This window comes from Martes martes, assembly GCF_963455335.1.
Source record: "Martes martes genome assembly, chromosome: 15".
Lineage (NCBI taxonomy): Eukaryota > Metazoa > Chordata > Mammalia > Carnivora > Mustelidae > Martes > Martes martes.
The window spans coordinates 62,671,215-62,696,049 of record NC_137903.1 but is presented as its reverse complement, the minus strand read 5'-3'; the positions used below and the strand labels follow the sequence as shown (position 1 = coordinate 62,696,049).

The window sequence follows — 24,835 nt, the reverse complement described above, 5'->3', positions numbered from 1 at the left end:
ATGTTAACAGAAGTTCTTCAGAGGAAAGGAAAGTGATATAGGTTGAAACTCAGATCCAAAAAAGAAGAAAGACTTTTAGAGAAGGAATCCATGACGGTAAAACAAAATATTTCATATTTCTTATTCTTAGTTGATCTAAAAGATAATCATTTGTTCAAAATAGCAATAGCAAGGGTCTAGTCGGTGATTATAGCTTATAACTGAGTGAAGGGAGTGACAGCAGTATTGTGTGACTGGGAGGAATAAAGTGGGGGTGTTCTCTCATGACGTGCTTGTATTACTCGTAAAGTGTATAGTGTTCTCTGCAAGTGGTCTTAGATTGGTTGTAAATGAATATTTAAAACCCTAGGGAAATTTTTAAACAATTAAAAAGTGTAACAGGGGCACCTGGGTGGCTCAGTCTTTAAGTGTCAGCCTTTGGCTCAGGCCATGGGGCACCCCATTGGGCTCCCTACCTGGGGAGGGAGGGGAAAGCCTGCTTCTCTCCCTCCCTCTGCCTGGCTGCTCCCCCTGCTGTGTGCTCTCTGTCAAATGAATAAATAAATAAAATCTTCAAAAAAATTAAAAATAGTAGTATAATTGATATACTAAGAGAGATGAGAAAGGGAATCATATAAAATGCCCAATTAAAGCCAGAGAAAGTAGAAAATGAATAGAAGCCAAAAAAAGGATATAAATAGAAAATAGTTACAAATGGGACAGATATTAATTCAACTATATTAATAATCACTTTAACATGAATGGTGTAAATATGCCAATCAAATGATGAGGACTCTGAGGGTCCTTGAGGCAAAACTGAGATACTTCAAGGAGAAAAAGGCAAGTACTATTATGATTAAAGACTTCGACATGCATCTATCTCTAGTTGACAGCTCCAGTGGCCAAAAAATTGGTAAAGACAAGCTGAACAGAAGAGCACCATCAATCAGCTGGATCTAATTGACAGTTATACAATACTCCATCCAAAAACAGAAGAATGTACAATTCTCAGGTTCCCATGGGACATGTTGCACCAAAATAGACCATGTTCTAGGCCACAAGGCACATTATAATAAATTTAAAAAAATAGAAATCTTACAAAGCATGCTCTCAGACAACAATGAAATTAAACCAGAAATCAATAACAGAAAGGTTGCTAGAAAGCCCTCAAATGCTTGCAATTAAACAACACACTGGTGGTGGGTATTATGGAGGGCACGTATTGCATGGAGCACTGGGTGTGGTACATAAACAATGAATGCTGGAACACTGAAAAGAAATAAAATAAAATAAAATGGGAAAAAACACACTTATAAATAACATGTCAAATGAATCTTGAAACGTTAAAAAAATATTTTCACTAAAGGACAATAAAAATACAAATTAACATAATCTTAAATGCAGTGAAAAGTGTGCTGAGAGGGAAATTTGTAACACTGAATGCATATATTTAAGAAAAGATCCAAAACAAATAAACTGAACTTCCAATATAAGAAATGAAAAAAAAAAAAGAAGAAGAAGAACAAATTAAATCCAATAGCAAGCAGAAGAAAAGAACTACTAAAAAATTACAGCAGAAATCAATGAACTCAAAAACAGGAAACCAACAAAGAAATTCAACAATACCGAAAGCTGGTTCTTTGAAGAGATCAATATTGATAAACCTCTAGTCAAGCTAATGAAGAAAACAAAGAAGTCACAAATCACTAATATAAGAAAAAAATGGCAATCCCTACATGGACATTGGACCTGTAGATACACAGACTTTGAAAAGATAGTATAAGAACATTAAAAACAACTCTAGTCTACAAGTTTGATAACCTACATAAAATATACCAATTTTTCAAAGACACAATATACCAAAAGTCACACAAGGAGAAAAAGATAATCTGAGTAGGCTTATATCTACTAAATAAGTTGAATCAATAATTGATAACCTACCAGAACAGAAAGTACCAAGCTAAGATGTTTTCACCAACTCCCCACAATTTCTTCAAAAATAGAGGCAAAAGGAGTAATTCCTAACATTCTATAAGTTCAGTACTAGCCAATTAATGAAACCCATCACATCAATAGACTAACACATAAAAACTGTATAATCTTATCAACAAATGCCAACAAAGAATTTGACAAAATCTAGCATCCATTCACTAAACACACACACACACACACACACACACACACACCCCCAAAAGCTCTCAACAAACTAGGAATAGAAGGAAACTTCCTCAACTTGTAAAGAACGTCTACAAAAACCCTACAGCTAACATATAACACACACACACACACACACACACACACACACACACACACACAAAGTGGAAATAGAAATCAAATACACAGTATCATTGATATTAACATACAAATGTAAATAGTGTGCTAAAAAAAATACTTAGGTAAGAATTTAACAAAATGGGTACCAGATTTTTTTCCAGTAATATGTCATTTATATATAAATGATAACATATCACTTGACTAATAATGCAAAATACTATTATTTTGACTTCTAGCCAATATAAAAATTATTTTTTATATTTATTTTATTTTTAGTGGAAAAATTTTAAAGCATAGTCACACACTATATTATTAATTTCAAGTGTATGAAATAATGAATCAAGTTTAAACATTATGTTATATTCACAAGTGTGGCTACCATCTATCGCCATACAACACTATTAGAATACCACGGACCACTTCTCTATGCTGTACCTTTTGTTCTCATGACTATTCATTCTACAACTAGAAACCTGTATCTCCCAGTGCTCAGCAATAAGAAAGAATGAGATCTTGCCATTTATGATAACACAGATGGACCTAGGGGCATTATGTTAAGTGAAACAAATGAGATAGAGTGAGACAAATGCCAGACCTTTACTAAAAACAGTACACGATGCTGATGAAAAATACTGGAGAAAGAACTAAATATGGAGAGATAACCCATGTTCGTGGACAGGAAGACTCAATATTGTCAAGATGTCAATTCTTTTCAGCTTGATCTGTAATCCCAGTCAAATCCCAGCAGGTTAGTTTTGTGGATAACAAAAGACTGATTCTTAAGTTTGTATAAAAAGCAAAGATGCAGAATATGTAACATAATACTGAAGGATAAGTACCAGTTTGGGGGACTGATGATACCCAATTTCAAAACCTATTATAAAGTTACAGTTATCAACACCCTATGACGTTGGTGAGGGAATAGACAATGTATCAATGGAACAGAACAGAAAGCTCAGAAATAGACCCACACAAATACAGCCAACTGTTATTTGACAAATGAGCAAAGGCAATTCAATGGAGGAAGGATAGTCTTTTCAATAAATGGTGTTGGAACAGCTGGATATCCACTTGCAAAGAAAATAAAAATGAAGCTTGATTCAGCCCTTACAACTTTCACAAATATTAACTCAAAATGAGTCATAAACCTAAATGTAAAAGACAAAACTATAAAACTCCTTAAAGAGAACCTAGGAGAAAATCTAGGTGACCTTGGGTTTGGTGATGACTTTTTAAGATAAAAACCAAAGCACAATCTATGAAAGAAAAAAAAAATTAATAAGTTGGCCTTCATTACAATTTAAAACTTATTTGTAAAAGATACCACTCACAGAATGAAAACAGAAGCTGAAGATGAAGAGAAAATCTTTGCAAAACATATCTGATGAGGGGCTAATGTTCACAACACACTAAGAATTCTTAAAACTTCCAGTAAGAAAATAACAACCCAACTCAAAGGTGAGCAAAAACTGGACAGTCACCTCAACAAAAAAGATGGACGCTTGGCACATATGCATATGAAAAAATATTCAACATAGTATGTTACTGGGGAATTAAAAATTACAACAATGAGACATCACATCTATTGGAATGGCTAAAATTCAAAATACTATAGCAATAAATACTGGCGAGGAGCTCTCATTCATTGCTGGTCAGCATGCAACATGGTACAATGACTATGGAAATCTTTTGACTCTATTTCACAAAGCTAAACATAATCCTACCATATATTCCAGTAATAACTCTCCCAAAGATTTCTCTGAATGAGTTGAAAACTAATGTCCACACAAAAACTGAATACTAGTGTTTACAGCGGCTTTATTGGTAATTACCAAATGTGGAAGCAGCCAAGATGTTCTTGAGCTGGTAAATGGATAAACAAGCTGGTATAGTCATACAATGGGCTATTATTGCATGATTAAAAAGCAGTGAGCCATCCGATTATGCACGGACATGGAGGAATCAATGTATGTTACTGAGTGTCAGAAGCAGTCTGAGAAGGCTGCCTACTGGATGATCCCAATTATATGACGTTCTGGAAAAGAAAAAACTATGGATATGGGAAGACATACAGTGGTTGCCTGGGGTTCAGGAAGGAAAATGGAGGGATGGATAAGTAGAGCACAGGGAATTTTTAGGGTACTCAAACTATTTTTTAGGACACAGTAATGGTGGATACATGTGATTACATTTGTAATACATTTGTGAAAACTCCTAGAGTGTAGTCAAACTATTTTGTAGGACACAATAATGGTGGGTACCTATGATTACATTAGTAATGCATGTGTCAAAACTCCTAGAGTATACGATACAAAGATTAAACGCGAACATAAACCATGGACGTTAGTTAATAATAATGCATCAACATGGGTTCATCAATAGTAACGAATGCACCACTCTAATGTAAGGTATTAATAATACAGAAGCGTGTGAGTAGGACTGAGGTGGTTTATGGGATTGCACATTCTGTTTAATTATTTTATGCCACTCCAAACACTAGATATTAAAAAAAAAATCTCTTCTCTAACTAACAGCCACTAACATCTGGCTTCAAAAAAATAGATATACCAGGATAGATTCATAAAAAGTGAATGATAGAGACTTTGGGAGTTCTACGGAGGACTGTGAAGTAGAATTGTGGAGGCTCTTAAATTAAAGCTCTTGTAAAATAAACAACATATAAATTAAGTTCCCAAAAGAATGAAGCTGAAGCACTTCCCTTTCCCTCTACAATTTCATTAATGGGAACGGATTCATTGGAGAGCTTTGCAATGTTTTAGGTCAAAAACTAAACAATGCCTACTTTTAGAAAAGTGAAGATCTCTCATTTTCCCCAGCATCCTGAATTCTCCATTTTTAAATATTCAACATACAATAATTTAAGGCACTGTTATTTCGCCAGTCACCCAACATTTAAGACACAGTTCTGAAGCCGTATATGCTATTTGGTTTTGCTTCTGTGTTGACTTCACAGTTCTTTTAAATTGGTTCATTGTGTATTTGATCTCTCTGATTAATTATACATTCCTCCCCAAAACACAGAACTTTTGATATAGCAATCTTTCTATCAAAGGTAACCGAGCAACTTAAAATCTGTCCCTGAAGGAAAAATTACTATTTATATCAAAACCGCTGTGATCATTTTCATCAGCAAAGAATTAATTGCTATGATTGGCCAACTAGAATACTTTCTTCTGCTGGCCTCTTTTTGTTTTTATGAAAAGTGTATGAATTCTCAGTTTCTTTTTAATATTATTTTAGCATGGTTTTGAGAAGTGGCATTTAGTGTTATCTAGTTCTTAAGGGGGGTGGGGATCAAAAAGTACACTCTTTCTTCATAGGCCTGAAAATCTTCACATCATCCTGGAGGAAAGACAGACCTGTGGTTGGATATTTTCTGAGGCACAAATCATTGTCCTACAACCAAAAGCGAAGTTCTCAGTAATTTCCATTGTCAAAAGGTCTGTCTGCCATTGTCATGTGTTGGTCTCAGTTGTATTACCCCTAGGATGACATGACTGAGGTACGTCCCTAGGGGGCAGAAGTGAAGGGAGTGCCAAAAAGACCCTTAGCAATCAGGGAAAAAAAAAAAAAACAAAACTTAAATATAATATTAGAAGACTAAAAATTAGTGCAAACAAATCTTGAAGAAAATACAGAAATACTAAGTAAGAAAGGCTCCAAGAGAGCTAGGATTTGGTGGGTGAGTCATCCAACTAGAGTCAGCTCCTGTCTTTACTGGAAATCCTGATTATTTGGGGTTCTAGTCCTTTTTGAACACTGGAAACTCCGCCCTTGAAAGGGGACTGTCTGAAGGCACCGGATGTGTGCTCCCTTATGGGACCCTCAGGGTGCAATGTGTGTGCCTAGAGATGGCAGTAAAAATCCCATCATGGCTTCTGTTTCAGTTCGCAACACTGCTGCTGTGTCTACTTCTCAGAACAGTTCTCCCGAGCTACTCTGTGCCTTGTCCTCCTGCCCTCACTGCGAGGCCTTTGCGCTGGGTCATTCTTGATGCAGGCCCGCTTGCGGAAGCCCATTCCTGACTCCATTTTAACCGTCTTGGACTGGAATGCTTTTTGTACTTGGGTGAAAAATACCACAAAATCTCCCCTAACTTGATCTTCAGAGAACGGTGTTCCTAGCTATGCAGCCCTGCAGTCCACACTGCCTTGTCTTGGGCATGAACCGTGATCAATGTATTCTATTTTCCTATGAGACCAAGGTAAGCATGGAAAAGTGTTTCTCCATGTAAAGTGATCTGTAAAGTTTTATGTTCTGCAGAACCTCCTTGGTAAGTTCAGCCTGGGGATGGAAACAGAGGCTGGGATCCTAATACAGGCAAAGAAAACATGCTTTAAGCTAAGCGCTTTAAGCATGAAACTCCTGTCTGCCTCTAGGTCCTCTTAGAAAAGACAGTCTAAGGAATCACGGTGTTTTGGGCTCCACAGCCCAACGGCATCAATACCGTCTTTATAAACGGGATCCCCATTTCCTAGCAGTGTTCTTTAAACACATGGTGGTAGGGAATTCAAAGCTGGGTCATTTGTCTTGCTACTGTGACTTATGTGTGCCTAAGGAGAAAAATGAAAGAAGATGTAGCATCATTGCCTGCAAGAGTGTGCGGATCCGAGGTCATTATCATGTCCTTCCCGTCTTTCCCCCTCATAATCTCCTACTGATTAACTACTTTATTCTTCACTCGTATATAATCCAAGCAACCTGGACACAAGCCAGTGTATATTCATTCAGGACCAAAAACCCCCAAATATAATAATTCAAGGCTACTTCTATGGTTCGTTAACAAATTTCAGGCACTCCAGCTTTGGGTATAAAATAGAAGAGGACTCTCTCTCTGACATGGACACAGCAGGAGTTAATGGGAAACTGAATGGCACTGATCACTGTGAGATGACTGGCTTTGAGGGATGTTCTGGAACTGATCTGCTGATGGCCACGCCATCTCCTCAGGCTTAGCGCTGGACCATCAATCCACTGTGAAATGAAACACGAGCTGTTATTGGGAACATGAACATATTTGTGGAAAACATGAAAGATGTGCAGAGAAAACATGAAGAAGAATTTGCTTTTCTGCAAGGAGCAGAGGCAATATGCGGGCCAGGCAGTAACGACGAGGGGCACAAAACAGTTCCGATTTACTGAATACGAGAGAAGCAATTCCACCTCCTTTAGGCATATTCATCTGGATTATTTAGACAACTGAAGGAAGTCAGTATCATTATTTCTGCTTGAAAAGTGAGCAGACTGGGTCTCAGAAATGGTACAGGTCTCAGCCAGAGTCACACAGTTGGCATGAGGCTGCGAAAGCATTTGAGGTCAGATCTGTCTGACCCCATAAAGCAGTAGCTGTTTTTAGAAACACCTTCTTTCTCTAAGGGCCTCAGTTTTGAAGAACGTGTGCCATGAATGAATAAATCAGCATTCTCACTGCTGGAATCAATTATTCTATTAATTTATAAATATTCTGGCTTTTGGGTTGTTTTCCATGTTACTTTGAATCTTTGATTGGCACCTGATCAATCTTGGATAAACTATGAAATTCAAGTTTCTGAGATGACAAAAATGAAGGAGCACTCCATTGGTTTTCAAGGATTTTTCTACAGTCTTCTTACAAACATGTCTGTCCAAGAGCAATGCTAAAGAAAGCCAGACCGCTACAAAGCTTCTCACTGCCCTTGCTCACGCCGGCCCTCTACCTCAAATGCGTTCCCTGCATTGTCTCCTGACAAATCTCCCCTCCTCCTTTAAAATCCAATTTAAATGGCTCTCAGCTCTTCTGTGAAATCAGCCTGTGATGTCCGGAGTAAGGCCAGTCTCCCATGACCTTAAACTTGTACCTAATTTTGCACACGCCCCTGTTACAGTCATTCAGCACTTACAGGAACTCCTTCTGTATCATCCTTTCGTCTCATCTAGCCTATGAGTTTCCCAACCATGTGGAGTCAGAGTCACCTTGTTCCTCCAGTACCTGCAAACAGCACTTGACATAGGAAAAAGCCCTCAATAAATACTCGCAGAAATGACATTTTAAAACCATTCAGTCTTACCCTTGAGTAAAATGTGAAAAGATGGGTACTTGTTCGGGGCCTACTTCCTTGAAAGGCTTAACTACAATCACGGTTGTTGAAGGAAGTTCATTCTAATTTCACTAAACGTGATTTATTACAGTTAAGCTTCCTCTTGTATCTTTCCTTTTCTTTGCCTCTCCATGTTTAACATACCTTCTGCTTATAGAATCAGAGGGTGCCTGAAATAACACTGAGGAACATGGAGCCCCAGAAAGTCAAGGGATTTAACACACATCACAAAGCTAAGTGAGAGAGGAAAGTTGAACACTCCGGAATTCTGAGCCCCCTTGTTACTCTTTCTAGCGGACCAAGGTGCTATGGAAATAATACTAAAAACTTTCTAAGCTTGCTTATTGCTTTTAACCTATTCAGAAGAAACTTACTTTCTTTTCTTTTCTTTTTTTTTAATAATTTTATGGGGCACTAAACCCTGGAAAAATTTGCCACCAGGTTTGTGTCTAACCCTTTCCAAACAAAGCCATCCACAAATTCAATGTTAGAAATATTGGTCCCATACCGATAGCTCTGGTCTTCTTTTCTCCATTACAAAACCATAAAATGTGAGCACGTGTTCATCTATATATAGTAGCTGTTGTAATAAAATGAGGAGATATTGCACTGACCGTAGTCCGTGTTTTCCGGCTCCCAGCAATTTGATGGCCAAAAATAGGGTGTCTGTGGAATAAAAAGAAGTGGGACCGAGGTTAAATACACATGAAATCGGTCGAGTTCTTGGTTTTTGAGTTGTGTTCTTCTTCAGCAATTACCCAGAATGGTTGCAGATAATGCATGTTTTGTAACCCAGGAAAAGCACCCAAAGAGGCATTGTGTAAGGCTTTTCTTCCCCATTTACTTTGCTGAGCAATTGTCCAGTCTCCAAATGTGTACAGTACCAGGAGGTATTTAAAATTACGGCCATACATTTGCTGCAATTTTATGTCAGGTGACATAAAGGTAAAAGGTCTGATTGCATCATTCAAAAAATAAAAAAGTGTTAACCCGCAAAGACTAAAAGCCAACTATTAAATTCAGCAAGACTCAGGATGAAATATATTTAAATATCACAAATATTTCAAGTACTTCATTATTGCCTTCAGATCAATGCTCAACCATCAAAATTTTCCCTAAAATCTGGCAATCATTTGTCTGGTTTTGTTAATTATATAAGGCAGCTTTCAACATTACCCAACTAGACTTAAACAAATTTCCTGTCTTCTTTAAAAAAAATTTCTCCATAAAAACTATTATTGCTTTAAATTCTTAAATTGCAGAAACCAGAGGTGACTTCTTAAGAACAAATTTTACTCGATTTTAATCGTTTCAATTTTAATCAATTTTAGTTGATTAATGTGATTAATGATTGACAGAAATCTCATTCTGTGAAATTCTAGAAAGTGACCAGCAGAACTACAAAGAAATTGATCAGGAAAACCCTGTATCATCAACATTTTGTATTTTCTCATAGGGGTTTTCTAGGCCCACAAGATGGACACATAAGGCTCCAGACCAGGAGGAAAATGGACGACCGCCTGTTTACTCTTTCAAACTTTGATGATGACTGTAGGACTCAATGAAACAAGTCACTGCAGATGTCAAACTTGTGGGCTTAATCATATTTATTAGTCACTTACATCAGCTACCCGTGTGTAATGAGCATAGCCGAAGAGATCTCTGAGTAACTGTTGGATAACTCTCCCACCGGAAGAGGGATACTCAAGGAGGGGAAAGGATAACTGGGGAGAACCACTGGACTCTCTGAGGGAAAGCTTTTTCAAACTGCTTGGGACTCCCCGGGATTCCGATTTACCCTCTACTCCTTCTTGGGAATTGCTGCCGGATAATGAAGAAATCTGTTGATGTTACACACGTGAACAAAATGACAAGAATTTAGGTGGGGTGGGGAGAGTTGGAACACTGGACAAAGGAAGACATCAAGGATTTCTATGGCCCCATCTCCACGTGAATCAAGAGCTTTGAGGGTAAAATTGAGTCAGGATCTATGGGAACCACAGGGGACAAAATAATTAAAGTCTTTTGGGCCACTAGTCTATGAGGTACTTTTCAAAAGCATTATTCCCTTTATTTTGTGAGGGTGCGTGTGTATGTGTGTGTGTATGTGTACACATATCTAACTTCTAAAATATCTATTCTAGTCAGACTGGTCAGACACGTACTTCTTTCTCAAAGCCACAAGGATTGTTCTTAGCTGCATTCTTACAATTTTTCTTTATTCTTCTATCATTTACTTTAGTGAGGACTTCCTGACTAAAAATAAAAGAATGAAGCTATTTTATGCTGTGATATTATGTGGAAATGCCATAAAACCAACATTCGTAACAAATACTGCAAGATTTTTTCTAGGAAAAGTATTTTAATTTCTAGTAAAAAAGAATTTAAGTGACAAATGCTTATCATGTGTTGAAATTTAAAAATTTATGGGACACCTGGGTGGCTCAGTTGGTTAGGCAGCTGCCTTCGGCTCAGGTCATGATCCCAGGGTCTTGGGATCGAGTCCCGCATCGGGCTCCTTGTTCAGCGGAGAGCCTGCTTCTCCCTCTGCCTCTGTCTGCCTCTCTGTCTGCCTGTGCTCACTCTCTGACAAATGAATAAATAAAAAAATCTTATAAAAAAAAAAGAAATTTAAAAATTTACTTTCATTTTTATTTTCTAAATTTTTAAAAAGATTGTATGTGTTTCTTTGAGAGAGAGAATGAGAGAGCACGCACGAGGTGGGGGAGGGCAGAGGGAGAAGCAGACTCCCCTGGCTGAGCAGGGAGCCCAACGTGGGACTCGATCCCAGAACTCCAGGATCATGACCTGAGCCGAAGTCAGTCATTTCACCAACTGAGCCACCCAGGTGCCCTAAAAATTTACTTTTAAAGTTCAAGTAGACTCCAGGATGTTTTAATGTCCGAGCTTCCCTTTTCTTTTCACAGTTGGCTTCTTTAGCTATGATAAAACTGATCTAGCCATTACTTAATAACCTTTGCACGTATGCTAATGTAATGAAAGTCATGAAGGGGCCTGGAGAATCACGTCAGATCTCAATTCCAGCTAGCGAAGAGAGGATAATTAGACAATTGCAAGTTTACAATAAATACAGAAATCACAAGATTAAAAATGCGCTGAGAAAGTGAGACAAATTTACATACTGGGCATATCAATGAGATTAAATGAAGAGTTCTGTTTGTCTCAAACTCCTGCCCTGAAGCTTCTTCAGATTCCTAATGATGGTTAGCATCTCAGTCATTCATGGGAGGAACAGTAAACATGATAGTGCAAGCTTCCCATTTTAATTCATGGTTTTTAAAAATCCTCCCAGGGAGCTGAATTTCAGCTCAACGTAATAAAGAACTTTCTGCTGCTTGGAACCAACACAAAAATGGAAGTGGGCACCTTGGACAACAATAACGTGTTTTCCATTATTAGGGCTGTTCAAATATAAACTGATTAATGCCTTCACAGACAGGAAGGCAGAATTCAATTATCCCTGACTTGTCTGGAGTGTCCTTTGTTTGTGTTTTAAATCTCGGTTTTAAGATCTTATGTTTATTAGATTTACAAATATGGCATATTTAGGGCCCATTTCAAATGTAAATAGGTCATTAAAATACTTAACATTTAATATTTAACATTAATTAATGTAATTTGAAAGACTATTTATCATCTACCTACGTACACTGAAAACTTGTTAAACTTCTGCCTAATTCCCTTATCTTGTTCTAAAGCTCTTTAAAAACAGTCTCAAAAAATAAAAATAAAAATAAAAAATAAAATAAAATAAAAATAAAAAAATAAAAATAGTCTCTACTTTCTCCAGAATACAGAGTGGCCCATTCCCAACTCAGCACATTTTTGACCCATGACCATGACTAAGCCATATAAACTTTATCTGCCTACAGATTTCAGTCTGGGGACGACAAGAGCAGGTTGCAGATTAGGTTAACTCAAAACATCAGCACAAAATTTGGGTCAATGTCTGAGCTAGTTTGCTTTAAGGAAAAAAAAATTCTTTCAAAGATTTTATTTATTTATTGGTCAGAGAGAGAGAGAGAGAGAGAGAGAGAGGACAAGCAGAGACAAGCAGAGAGAACAGCAGCCAGAGGCAGAAGCAAGCTCCCTGCTGAGCAAGGAGCCTGATGCGGGACTTGATCCCAGGACTCTGGGATCATGACCTGAGCCAAAGGCAGATGGTTAACTGACTAAGCCACCCAGGCATCCCAAAGAACAATTTCAAATTAGCTAATTCTCCAGAGATAAACAGACTATATCCAATGCTTCTCTCATTGATATGTTCTTTTACACAGAGATGATTTTAGTGGTACCATTGATTGTTAAGATAGATAAAAGCTGTTATTTTTGTAAAAAGAAAAATCTTTTCATTCAGAGTTTGTGAGATTTTTATTAGATTTATTAGTCTCTATATGAAAAATTTTTCAAAGAAAGCAAGATTATATGGAAAATGTAATCCTGCAGTAGCAGAAAAGTAATTACCTTAAAAAAAGTATTACAAATACATAAATATTTTACTTATCACTAATAATTTTTATTTATTAAAATTTCCCTTTGTGGGGGTGCCTGGGTGGCTCAGTGGGTTAAGCGACTGCCTTAGGCTCAGGTCATGATCCTGGAATCCCAGGATCAGTCCACATCGGGCTCCCTGCTCATCAGGGAGTCTGCTTCTCCCTCTGACCCTACCCGCCCCACCATGCTCAATCTCTCTCTCACTTTCTCTCTCAAATAAATACATAAAATCTTAAAAAAAAAAAAAAAGCTACCTTTAGGACCATAAGTTACTTTAACTTATTAATAAGCTACTTTAAACTACCATTACTTTCACTGTATAAAGGATAATGTTCCTTTATTTTAAAGCCTTTTAATATTAATAATTTAACTAATTTCTGTTGCTTGAAAACTTAGGTTGGTATCGTGATTTCAAAAGAATGCTTTATCTCCTAGCTATCCAGTGCATAAAGGCCTGTGACTATTTGCCTTGGATAAAAAGTTCTTGAGGAAGTGGCAGAGAGTGTTCTAGGAAGACAAAGGTCTTTAAATGTTTTTAAAACATATTCCCTGTTTGTTCTCTGTTTGTCCAACCAGGTTCTTTGGCAGCCAAGTTATTATTCTGTCATTTATTTAGACAGAGAAAATCTAATCATATTTAGAACAAATGAGAAAGAATACTCCAATGTCTAAAAGCTTGACAATGGGGAGAATCCTCTAAAAATACCTAAAAGCTAGGGTTCGAACTCTGGCATTAAATGTGTCTTAATTTTATGGGCTAGAATCCACCAGCCCATTATTAATGAACTATATTGCCTAACGAAATGTAGAATTTACTTGAGGTAAGTCATTATGAATTCAAGTGTCAGCTACACGCTCAAGGACCAAAATCAGAGTCCACAATCCCTTCTGAAAGTATAAGAGCATCTGCCTCATCTGAAAATGACCTTGGACTGAAGGCAGTCTTGTATCATGGACGGAGCTCCAGAGTGTAACCCAGTCAGTTACACTTCTCGGCTTCCTTCTCAGGGGCTAACGCAGCTAACATGTGAAGAACTCTCCCATGTCCTGAATTCCAGCAAGCCACTCTCTGGATTTTTCTCAAGCTTTAATATAAAACATATCTTCAATCATCACATAATTTAGCTTTCACAAATCATCATAACCAAGCACGTTCTATCTTTCCCTGCTTATTCTTTTCTTATATTTAACACTAATTAGTGTTTATATTTAACACTAATTAGTTTCTAACTAGACTAAGTCAAATAAAATAAGTCATGTCTCCAACATTTCTGTAAAAACAATCAAGCAAACAGAATGCAGGCTTCTATTTTTCGCGTTAAGGAATACTCTCATTAAACTTACCTGAAACCGATAAAAGGTACCGTCATCTTTGAGTGTGAGGACGTGATCCGAGATTGGAAAGAAATAGCCATGGGCCGCCATTAATGTTCCCAAATGTAGCGCCTCCACTGTTTCATGAAAACAAACAAAAATGTACACAAACTTTTTTTAAATGTTAATTTGTGGGAGCATAGGATTTTATCTTGTTCCCTTTTGAGCACATTCTTCCATCCAAATTCTTGGCATCTTAAACAACTTGACTTTGAATTTTTTCTTTTTCCAGCTCTTTCACAGGGAGTACTAAGGTAGTTCTGGTTCCTAGGAGTAATTGTGCAATGACCAGCCACACCCACGACGACCAGCACGTGAGAGCACACCACTATGGAAGGTGGACACTGGAAGGCTGTTCTGAAATCACAGAATGTGACTCCTTCATTCTATAGAAGGGATATATTTTGCTAAATGTTAATGTCCTCCACAAACAATTATATTTGGCATTTATATAACACTTTAAACTTTTTTTTTTTAAGATTTTATTGATTTATTTGAGAGAGAGAGAGAGAAAAAGCACAAGCCAGAGGAAGAGGGAGAGGCAGGCTCCCCACTGAGCAGGGAGCCCGATGCGGGGCTCAATCCCAGGACCCTGCGATCATGACCTGAGCTGAAGGCAGACAGTTAACTGCCTGAGCTGCCCAAGCTCTTTACACTTTTTAAAGGTGTTCTCACTTGCATCACACCCCAGGCTACATAATGGATAATCCAATACTACTGGCAATTTTTCTAATGGCAGGGATCATTATCACATGATGTCATCGGCAAAACTTAAGGCACCCCGAACCATTTATGCCACATTAAGTGAGTGCTAAGCACCCATTTAAGCTGCTTCTCTAGCCCTGTCATTGTCTGAATTGCTCTGGTTTCTACTACTCTCTAGTGAGTGTTCTCAGTATGGACCATGCTGAGGTTTATGTGACAATGAAAAGACTACATTTTTCCAGAAGGCTGAGAAACAGTCAGCACATTGCACTGCGATACTCATACTCCTTTTATAACAGTCAACAATTTCTTCCCATAAAATGCTTAATAAAATTTGGTCAAACAGAGTTTCTACTGCATTCATGCGGGGACAATATAAAGTTTCCTAACTTAGAGTCTGGAAGCCATGGACCTATGCACAATCGTTTTCCAGTCCGTCAGAAAGTTAGATTTATGGATCTGTTTTCTATCTTTATATGCAGCTTACTTATGGATGTATTTCTCTTTCTTAGACAAGTAAATGGTTCTTTAACTTGAGAATTCTTTTGGTAGTTCCAGGAATGTGTGGCTCTATCTGTTTTTCCAGCGAGCAATCCTGGAGAGCTTTGATATTCTAGCCAGGACTGAGTCCATCACTGGATAGCTTGCTACCATACCCTTCCCTGTCCGCCACCCTCCCATGCTGATGTGGGCTAAAAATAAATTTTATTTTTTAATTTTTTTAAAAAATTAAATTTTCTCGCCATGAGGTACCATGGTGCCCCTTTTAATTATCATCCAGCATCTTGTAAACACTTCAGTTGGTAACTCCTTCTACTTCTGGCCTCTCACTGTGTTGTTCTTGTCACTAAGAAGAACTGTCAATCAACCTCTTGGCCATGCCCTTGGAAGACTGTTATTAAGGTTCTCAGCCGTCAACCTATCCACACTTCCGATTAAGTCCCTCCCTGCAAAGAATGTTCCTTCGCTACAAAGGAGCAATTTTCTCACCATATATATAAATGATATATTTACCATTGATATATTTATAATTGATATTATGATATAATAAGTGATATCATAATAATGATACGTATATCCTTATATATGATCATAAATATCAATAATATTGATAAAATATCAATATCATCCAATATCCTGCATCCTTTAGCTCAATGTCAAGGCCTTCTCAAAGCCTGTGCTGCTTCCAGTTACATCCCCCCACGTTCTGTGACTCTTGCTGAAACTCAGGAGCTAGTGGGGTATTGTAGGAAGAACAAAACCTTTGGAGATACTCGCTAGCCTTTGTTACTTACACCCTGTGTGCCTCTCCCATTTATTAATAAAGGCAGAAAAACCACCTTGCAGGGTTGGTATGAGAATGAAACAAGCGTCAACGTGAAGGAGTTGGAACAGCTCCCCATGCCTGGGAGACAGTCAGCAGAGGGTAGCTGTTAAGCGTCATTATTTACACATGAATTCTTGTCACGTTCATCCAAAGCACTGTTAGGAAATCCGCTCGCACACATTTGCCTCAACTAGGCTGAGGGAGAGAAACTGGCAGTCCTAAATAGTGTCCTAACCAGCCACGTACGTATTAGTGTTTGTGTGTGTGTGTGTGTGTGTGTGTGTGTGTGTGTGTATTATTTGTACAACTGAAATAGTGAGAGAATCTGTAAGGACTGCCGGCCCGTAACAATGAGCAGCTGCTCACAGTCTCGCTCACGCCGCGTCCCTGGACGCTCCCGTCAGGTGGCAGTAGTCAGACCCACCTATTACTTTGGTTGCAGAATCACAAAGTCAGGTGGCCCGCCTGTCTCCTTACAACCGGCTCTATTTGTGGCACTCCGGGCAGTCTGTGGCCCGGGAAAGTATTATCAGCACTACTCTCCAGGAAGGCAACGGAGTCATGGCCCATGAGAAAGTCTGCAGAGAACAGCTTCAAGAAAGGAAGACGGAGATGCCCAGAAAGACCAGTAGTAAAAGGCTTCTGAGCTCTGATCATAGGAATGAGTGGGACTAAAATAAAATAAACAACAGAAACCAGTGGGGGGGGGCAACTAAAGGGCTGATGAGAATTAGAAAAATATAGTGAAGGGAAAATATAAAGAAGCTGCAGAAAAAAAACCCCAGAAGCGATTGATTATAAGCATTAGATACTGATTCTGAGAGATCATAGTTACTAAAGGGCTGGGTGGGCGTCCGCTGGTCTTCCCTCACGTAGCCCTACCATACACCATCAGATCACAGAGGAGTCATGCGCTTTGTCCCAGGACCACCGGGAACGTGGTTCTGGGACCGGAGAAATGCTTCGAGGCAAAGTCAGGGTGGAGTGTCTGCTTTACTTCGAACTGCAAGTTCAGCACTTAGCACATCGAGACTAAAAGGAGCTGTTGAACCAATATTTGCTGAATGAGTGAATAAGGCAATTTATGAATCCACGACACAACAAAAATATGAAAAATGTTGTGCTGCATGAAACAAGACAAAACTAGTTATTCTGTGCTGTGATGATGAGTGGCTCGTTCGGCTCCTCCAAGATAAGGCAGATAGATGTTCATACTCTTGTTCCAAGATACTTTCCTAAGCTTTGGAGGTGGGGTTGTGGTACGTATTTTACTACAGGAAAAGGTAATAGTGAGATTAATGGCATACACACCACTGAGAGATCCGAGAGTGGGCATGGGGTAGTGTTCTCAAGGCTGAGCTGTTTATCGCTGGGGATAAAGACAGAGCTTCACTTCCCCGGGGTCCTCGGTTTCTGAATCTCGGCACAGCCTTAACCTAATAAGAATCCAGAGGACGGCTGAGTCTTGGAACAAAGTGTTGAAAGAGTTTAATGAGTAATCCATCAAGACTGCCCTTCCCAATAACGACACACCAGATGGCTCCACCACATTACGCTTCTCGGCAAAATAATCACTAATTAATCTTGTACGTGTCTTATTCGCGTCACCCACACGGCTAAATAAAGTTCAGTGACAAACCTACCATAAAATCCCATTTTATTTTTCTCTCGGACAGTCAAGCCATGAACAAACTGAGAAATAAAAATCCATCTCCAGACAACCGTTACTCTGCGAACAGCCAAGGAGAGCTTTGTTAAGCCTGATGTATCCAGCACATTACTTTACGCCAAACCCCGGAGCAAGAGAATTATCAAAACCCTTGAAAAGCAAAGAGAATTCTGCACGACGTAATTTACTTTTGAATCACAACTTGAGAAAGTTAATAGGATGAAAAGCATATTATAAAATACGCTTGTGTTGTTCTGGTGCTAAATTTCTATACCCAGTTCTACACTTACAACATATTTTCAAAACCCAATAATACTTATTATTGGACCTTATCCTGAGGTCTAATTCTTGGCAGCCTCAGTCCCTCCCAAATACAGTCCATAATTTTGAAGTGATAGAAAAATGCCTCTGAGTCAAGAAAATAATAAAACAAAACTCACTAAATGTAATGTTTTTATTCCTATCACACATTATTTATTTTTATTTTCTATTTGTTAGCGAATGGAATTGTTTTGTTATTAGCACACAGCATACTTGATGGGGTTAATATGATTCATGTGTGGAGATAAATATTTTAGAAGGAAATCTGCTCAAAATAGAAAAAAATGACAGCTGATGACATTAGAGAGAGAAAAAGCTAAAAAGCAGACAGACAGAGGTAAGTTACTGAACAGTAAAATAATAGGCATTCATCATGGTGGTCCTGTATCATTTAGATTTTGTTGAGTTTACTACCCTCTGTTGAAGAAGACGGGGAAGTGGTCACTTTAGAAATACTCCAGAATATTATAACTTTTTTTTAGAATTGGCACTTGAAAAGGTGAGATGAGTCATGTGGAAAAATCAAATACGCAGCACATTTTATTCTCCAGGGCCAAAGAGAAGTAAACTCTTACTATAATTAGGAATTTCTGATGTAAGTCCATTTTCTCAGCAGTAAGAGCTAATGAAAGAAGTAAGTATCTGGGCTTTCATCTTTTTTTTTTTTTTTTTTTTTTTTTAAGCACCATTTCCGCACAGAAAAATCAAGGGCTACTTGCTTTTTAGCAATCCTAATCAGGACGTAGAAGTGATTAACACCGGCAATCCAGAATAAATAAGACAAAATAGGTTCTATTTGGAAGAAATAAAAACAGAAGCATAGTTCAGATCAATTTTGGAGAATGGGCTACTTCGTTAAGACAAGTAAATAATGTTTCCAAACAAAGGAGCAGAGCACAGAGGTGAGGAAGCCAGGCAGTGCAAGCCCGCAGCCTGGGTTCAAATCCTGACTCCCTCACTTGCTGGCTGTGTGACTTGGCAACAGACTTGTACTCTCTGGGCCTCAGGGTACTCATCTGTAAAACGAGGATAATAGAATAACCTTGAGTTATCAGTTAGTTGATCCTTAAACAAAAGGATACTTTCGGTGGCACTTGGTCTGGTTTAGTCCAGGGCTAAGGCGACAAGGAAACCAGGAGCTGGTGTTAACTGAAGCTTACAGGTCGTGTACAACGCTCACAGTCCAACATCTTTAAAGTCCTCCAGGTGACCTGACTGGGGGTCTTTGGTGTACATGATGAATGTACTCCGGAAAATGCTTCCATTTTTTCTTCCACAGCAAAAAACACTACCCCAAATCCCAAAGATTGGGTATCATAGCTATAGAGAAAGATTTCCAATGGAAATATATCCCGCACACTGGGTTTACGATCTAAAACCCGACAATGCCGATACCACTGGGAAAGCTCCCGGTTCAGATGAGGACACAGTGAGCTGAGAAGGCTGAGAAATAATGGTTACAGAGGAATCACAGGGACAAGCAGCGAGAAGACAGATGAATTCTTAGGGAAGCATATTTGCTAGGGACTCAAAAAAATCAACCCATTAAGGAAAAAACAACTGGCACCATCCTAAAGGAGTTGCCCTTATTGGACATGCAGAGAACAGTCTAGGTGTCTAAGATCAGCAGGTATGACTCCTTAAGAAATTATTTAAATATGAAGAGCAAAGCTAAATTTTAAAAAGGAGAGAGAGAGAGATCTATGCAATATTGTTATGGAGAACTGGTTTAAGATCTATGTCATATAAGGGGCACCCAGGTGCCTCAGTTGGTTAAGCTTCCGACTCTTGATTTCAGCTCAGGGCATGATCCCAGGGTTGTGAGATCAAGCCCCAGGTCAGACTCTGTGCTCAGTGCAGGGTCTGCTTGAGATTCTCCCTCTCCCTCTGCCCTCCTCTCTCTCTCTTGCTCTCAAATAAATAATAAAACCTTAAAAAAATCTATGTTCCATAATAACTACATGATATCAGGATGTTCATTTCACAAGTAGTACATCCCTCCATATAACTGGAATTTCTATCACTGTACAAAATGCACTGCATCCTAACAAGACTGTTAGATTTACATGCGTGATTGGTGCATAGAATGGTATTCAGATGAGAGGAAGTCACTCTGAGTTCATCCAAGAATGGTGCAAGGAAATGGTAACAATCACAAGAGCGAAGGCAATAATAAATTATTGTGGAAAGCAACATTCCTTCCAAAATTTAGCATGCATTATGCCAAATTTCCACCAGTTAGCAGGCTGATTGATTTGGAAGGACCGTGGGGCATTGAGTTAACTTTAACAGCAGGGGGTTTTCATAGCATATATTGCTTCAAATCAGTAACAGTACATGCTACTCAGCAAGCACACGTGTATCGAGAAGAAACGGGCTCAACTGTGGGTCATGGGCTTTGAATTCTCATCCCAGTTTCATTCTGTGACTGCGTATCTTGAACAAGTCATCTTTTCTCTGAACCTTAGAGCCAGCATCCATAAATGCAGGGCTGGATTGCTAAACCTTTTCCAATTCTGATTCTATGTTGGGCAACCAACTTGCAAACTGGAAGTCATGGCCGAAATGTTGCCATCCTCATTTTGTCACATTGTGTCAAAGGGAAATTAGTTTTCTTCCTTCTGCAGATAATCCTGCCATGTCCATAGCCAATACTCCAAAAATGGAAAATGTACATTATAAAATACAATTCTCTATTTGAACTTCAGTTGCTTAAAACTAATCCTCATGATGATCTAGGGCTGTTATGGTAAAGAATTTTGTGTGCACAGAGCAAATGTCATACTTACTCCAAATAAAGAAGAACTGAGTTGATGTGTGTGTTCTACTTATCCATTTTCTAAAGCTAGTTGTAAAAATGCAGGCATGCTATGGGAATAACCAGTAACTCACCCCACACAACAAAATGGCATGAATGAATTTGGCTTGAAAATCAAATGTTGCCCCTAAAGAATAAGCAACATAGTTTCTCATAATAACTGTTAACAGCATCTCCTTTTTTAAAAAATTACTATTCATTAATGTATTTAAGCCACGATCAAGTAGAAGACTAATTTCAAAGCTACAGACTTGATCATACAAACAGTCACAGTTATTATGAAACAAAATCAGAGGTTAATTCCTTTAATATGTATTTTGCAGAACTGAATGCTTCTACTGGGGGAGAAGTTTGGGACATCAGAATTCATGTCTGAAACTCTCTAGATAATCTTTATCACCTGGTGTCCTTTTTAATTTTAATTTTATTTTATTATTTTATATTATTAAGTAGGCTCCATGCCCAGCGTGGAGCCCAACATGGTGCCAGAACTCACAACCCTGAGATTAAGACCTGAGTGGGGATCAAGGCTCTTATGCTCAACTGACTGAGCTACACAGGTGCCCCACCTGGTGTCTTTTTTAAAAATAAGAATCCCACTTTACATAAACACATGTACTTATCAGTTCCATTTTCTTATGTCTGTGTCTATATGGTGGTTTATGTCTGTGTCAGAAACCAAGCCTGGAAATAGGCAACTTCTGGGAGTACTTGAATTCTAATGTACAATACATGTCGAGATCTAATCAATAAAGATGGTCCCTTGCAAGGAACAGAGTTTGGAAACCAAAGAGGGTAAATTTATTAAATGAGACATATTCATTAAAATAATCGTTCTTTTTGCTATTCCAAAATGGCATAACTATCCATCAGTAATCTGATTTTAATTTCAAATACCACAAAAAATCATTAACTATTGCAGAGCAGTGAGAATAAGGCAGGTTCTGAAACCAGAATGAAGAAATAAAGATGACCTAATTAAAGAATTAACAACCCCTAGGGGAAAAAAATCCCTATTTTCATACAGTAAGTCAAAATTTAAACAGCAGATGTTCTTAAAGGATTAAGATCAAATCTAAAAATATATGCTTCATAAGGTTCTTCTAATAAAGTGTGTAGACAGCTCTACTGCCGGAATTCAAATCAAGAAATTCTAGATGCTGTAGAGACACAAATAATAAGAAATGGCTGAACCTCAGTGGGTTTGTAATCTTTGTAGAGAACACTTCCATACTCGCACCTGCTGGAGACAGCACAGCAGTTTATGGGGCAACAGTCCGAGGACGAACTTTGAACAAGATTGTCCGGCTTTTGCTCCATATTAGAAATCTTTCAGTTTTAGATATTTCAGATATTTGAATTTTAAAAAGTTTTCACTATCATCAACACCAAGGTGATGAACATTCTTATAACACAGTCACTGCACAAATTTCCAGCTCCACTTCTCCCCTGAATTCCTATATTGTATTTCCAAGAGGCTGTGTGACATCTTCACTTGAATACTGAATAGACATCTTGCATTTATCATGGCAGAACAGAACGGTTGACTTTCATCTCAGACCTGCTCTTCTCGCAGTCTTCCCCAGATCAGGAGATATCAGTGACTGTCATTCAACTTCTCAGCCAAGACACTTCAATTGTTTTTGATGTCTGTCTTTCCCTCACTTATCACATCCAGTCCAGGAGCACACTGTGATCATATTTCCTTGCAATTCCAGAATCTACCCTCCCTCAGCCACCACCAACCTAAGCTTGTATCTCTTGGCTGAATCGCTGCGATAACATTCAGACTAATTTCCATTCATTCCCTGTACTTCACCACATTGATCATTTGAAACTGTAAATCCAACAATTCCACTTACGGGTCTTTATCCGAAGACACCACCACCACCACCAACAAAAACACATTCAAATAGATATATGCACTACTATGTTCATACCAGTATTATTTACAATAGCCAAGATAGGGAAGCAACCTGTGTCCATCTACAGACAAATGGATAAAGAAGATGTGATCTCTCTCACTCTCTCACACACACGCAGTGGAATATTATTACTCGGCCACAAGAAAAATAAGAGGTCTTGCCATTTGTTGTAACATGAGTGGACCCAGAGAATATTACACTAAGTGAAATTAAGTCAGACAGAGAAAGATAAATACCACACGATTTATGTGTGGAGTCTAAAGAACAAAACAAACGGACAAACAAAACAAAACAGAAACAGACTCACAGATACAGAGAACAAGGTGATGGTAACCAGAGAGGAGGGGGTTGGAGGATAGACGGAATTGGTAAAGGGAATTAAGAAGTTCAATTTTCCAGGGGAGGAAGCAAGATGGGGGAGGAGTAGCCGACTGAAATATCATTAGGTCCCAAGAATTCAGCCAGATAGTTATCAAACCATTCGGAACACCTACAAACAGAATATAGAAGAGAAGAAGAGTAGCAATTCTAGGAGCAGAAAACCGGCCACTTTCTGGAAGGCAGGATGTGCGGAAAAGTGACTCTGAAGTGACGGAAAGATAGGCCGCGGTGGGAGGGGCCGGCTCCCGGCAGGTGAGAGAGCAACGGGGCACAAAATTGGAACTTCTAGAAGTCTGCTTCACTGAGGGACGTCACTCCAGAGGCTAAGCGGGGGGTGGAGCCCTCGTGGGGACAGTGTTGCCTCAGGTCCTGCAGAGTCACCAAAAGACTGGGGGTGTCCGAGTGTGGCAGAGCCCCCAGGTATTGGAGCGGGGAAGCCGGCAGCAGAGACAGAGCCGAGGTGGTGGCTCTCAGCTCGGGGTTACCTTAAACCATGATCTGAGGCACCATTGGGCCACAGCACCTCGAGCAGGGACCCCACAAGTAGCAGATCCGGAGAGACCCCCTCCTTCCTCCTCGAGGAGGAACAGCGCAAGAAATCTGCTGGGTTTGGAGACTCCAAATGGGGCCGCGCACCAGGGATAGAAACACTCAGGTGCAGGCCAGGTGAGCTTGGAGCGTGGCCGGAGACCAGGGAGACGGGAGGGACTAACGGCTTTTCTCTGAGGGTGCACTGAGGAGTGGGACCCCAACTCTTGGCTCCTTGGGGGCTGGAGATGGGGCGGCCGCCATTTTCATTCCCATCCTCCGGAACTCTACGGAAAGCGCTCAGGGAACAAAAGCTCCCAGTGCGAACCCGAGCAGATTGCTTAGTCCGGCCCCTGGCAAGGGCAGTGCAGTTCCGCCTCCTGCAAAGACAATTAACAATGACTGCAACAGGCCCCTCCCCTAGAAGATCAGAAAGAACATCCAGCCAAGACCAAGTCTACTGACCAAGGAGCTATGGGAAAGCAGCACATAGAATTCATGGATTTTTTCCCATGATCCTTTAGTCTTGCAAAGTTAAATTATTTTAATTTTATTTTTTCTTATATATTTTTTAACTTTTCCTCTTTCCTCTTTTAAATTTTTTTAACTACTTTATCTTAACAATACCTTTTTAAAAAAATCTTTTAAAATTTTCATTGCTATAGTCATCTTTTATCCCTTCATTGAATTTGACCTTATTTTTTGTATACATATAGGTTATTTTTTTCTTTAAAATTTTGGGATACATTTCCTCTAATAGATCAAAATATACCCTAAATCTAGCACATGGTTTTGTTCTAGTCTCCAGCCTGATCACATTCTCTCCTTTTTTTCTTTTTCGAACCAACTTATCAATTCCTTTTTTAGAATCTTTTTAAAATTTCCATCTAAACGGTCATAGCATATTTACCCTTATTTTTG

At 38.9% G+C, this 24,835-nt stretch overlaps 1 protein-coding gene across 2 annotated transcripts in view; it reads right to left on the bottom strand.

Moving 5' to 3' along the window:
• RGS7 (regulator of G protein signaling 7) overlaps positions 1-24,835 on the bottom strand; it is a gene marked incomplete at its 5' end in the record, with an annotated part of 513,767 nt that overhangs the window by 112,911 nt on the left and 376,021 nt on the right. Inside the window, 2 exons of one of the 2 annotated variants that reach the window (XM_080824125.1) lie at positions 8,966-9,017; positions 14,211-14,296. The exons of the other annotated variant lie outside the window; for it this stretch is intronic. Of the exons in view, the coding sequence (XP_080680251.1) occupies positions 8,966-9,017; positions 14,211-14,291 (133 nt within the window). Of the gene's footprint in view, positions 1-8,965; positions 9,018-14,210; positions 14,297-24,835 lie in introns of those variants that run through there. 2 annotated transcript variants of the gene reach the window in all.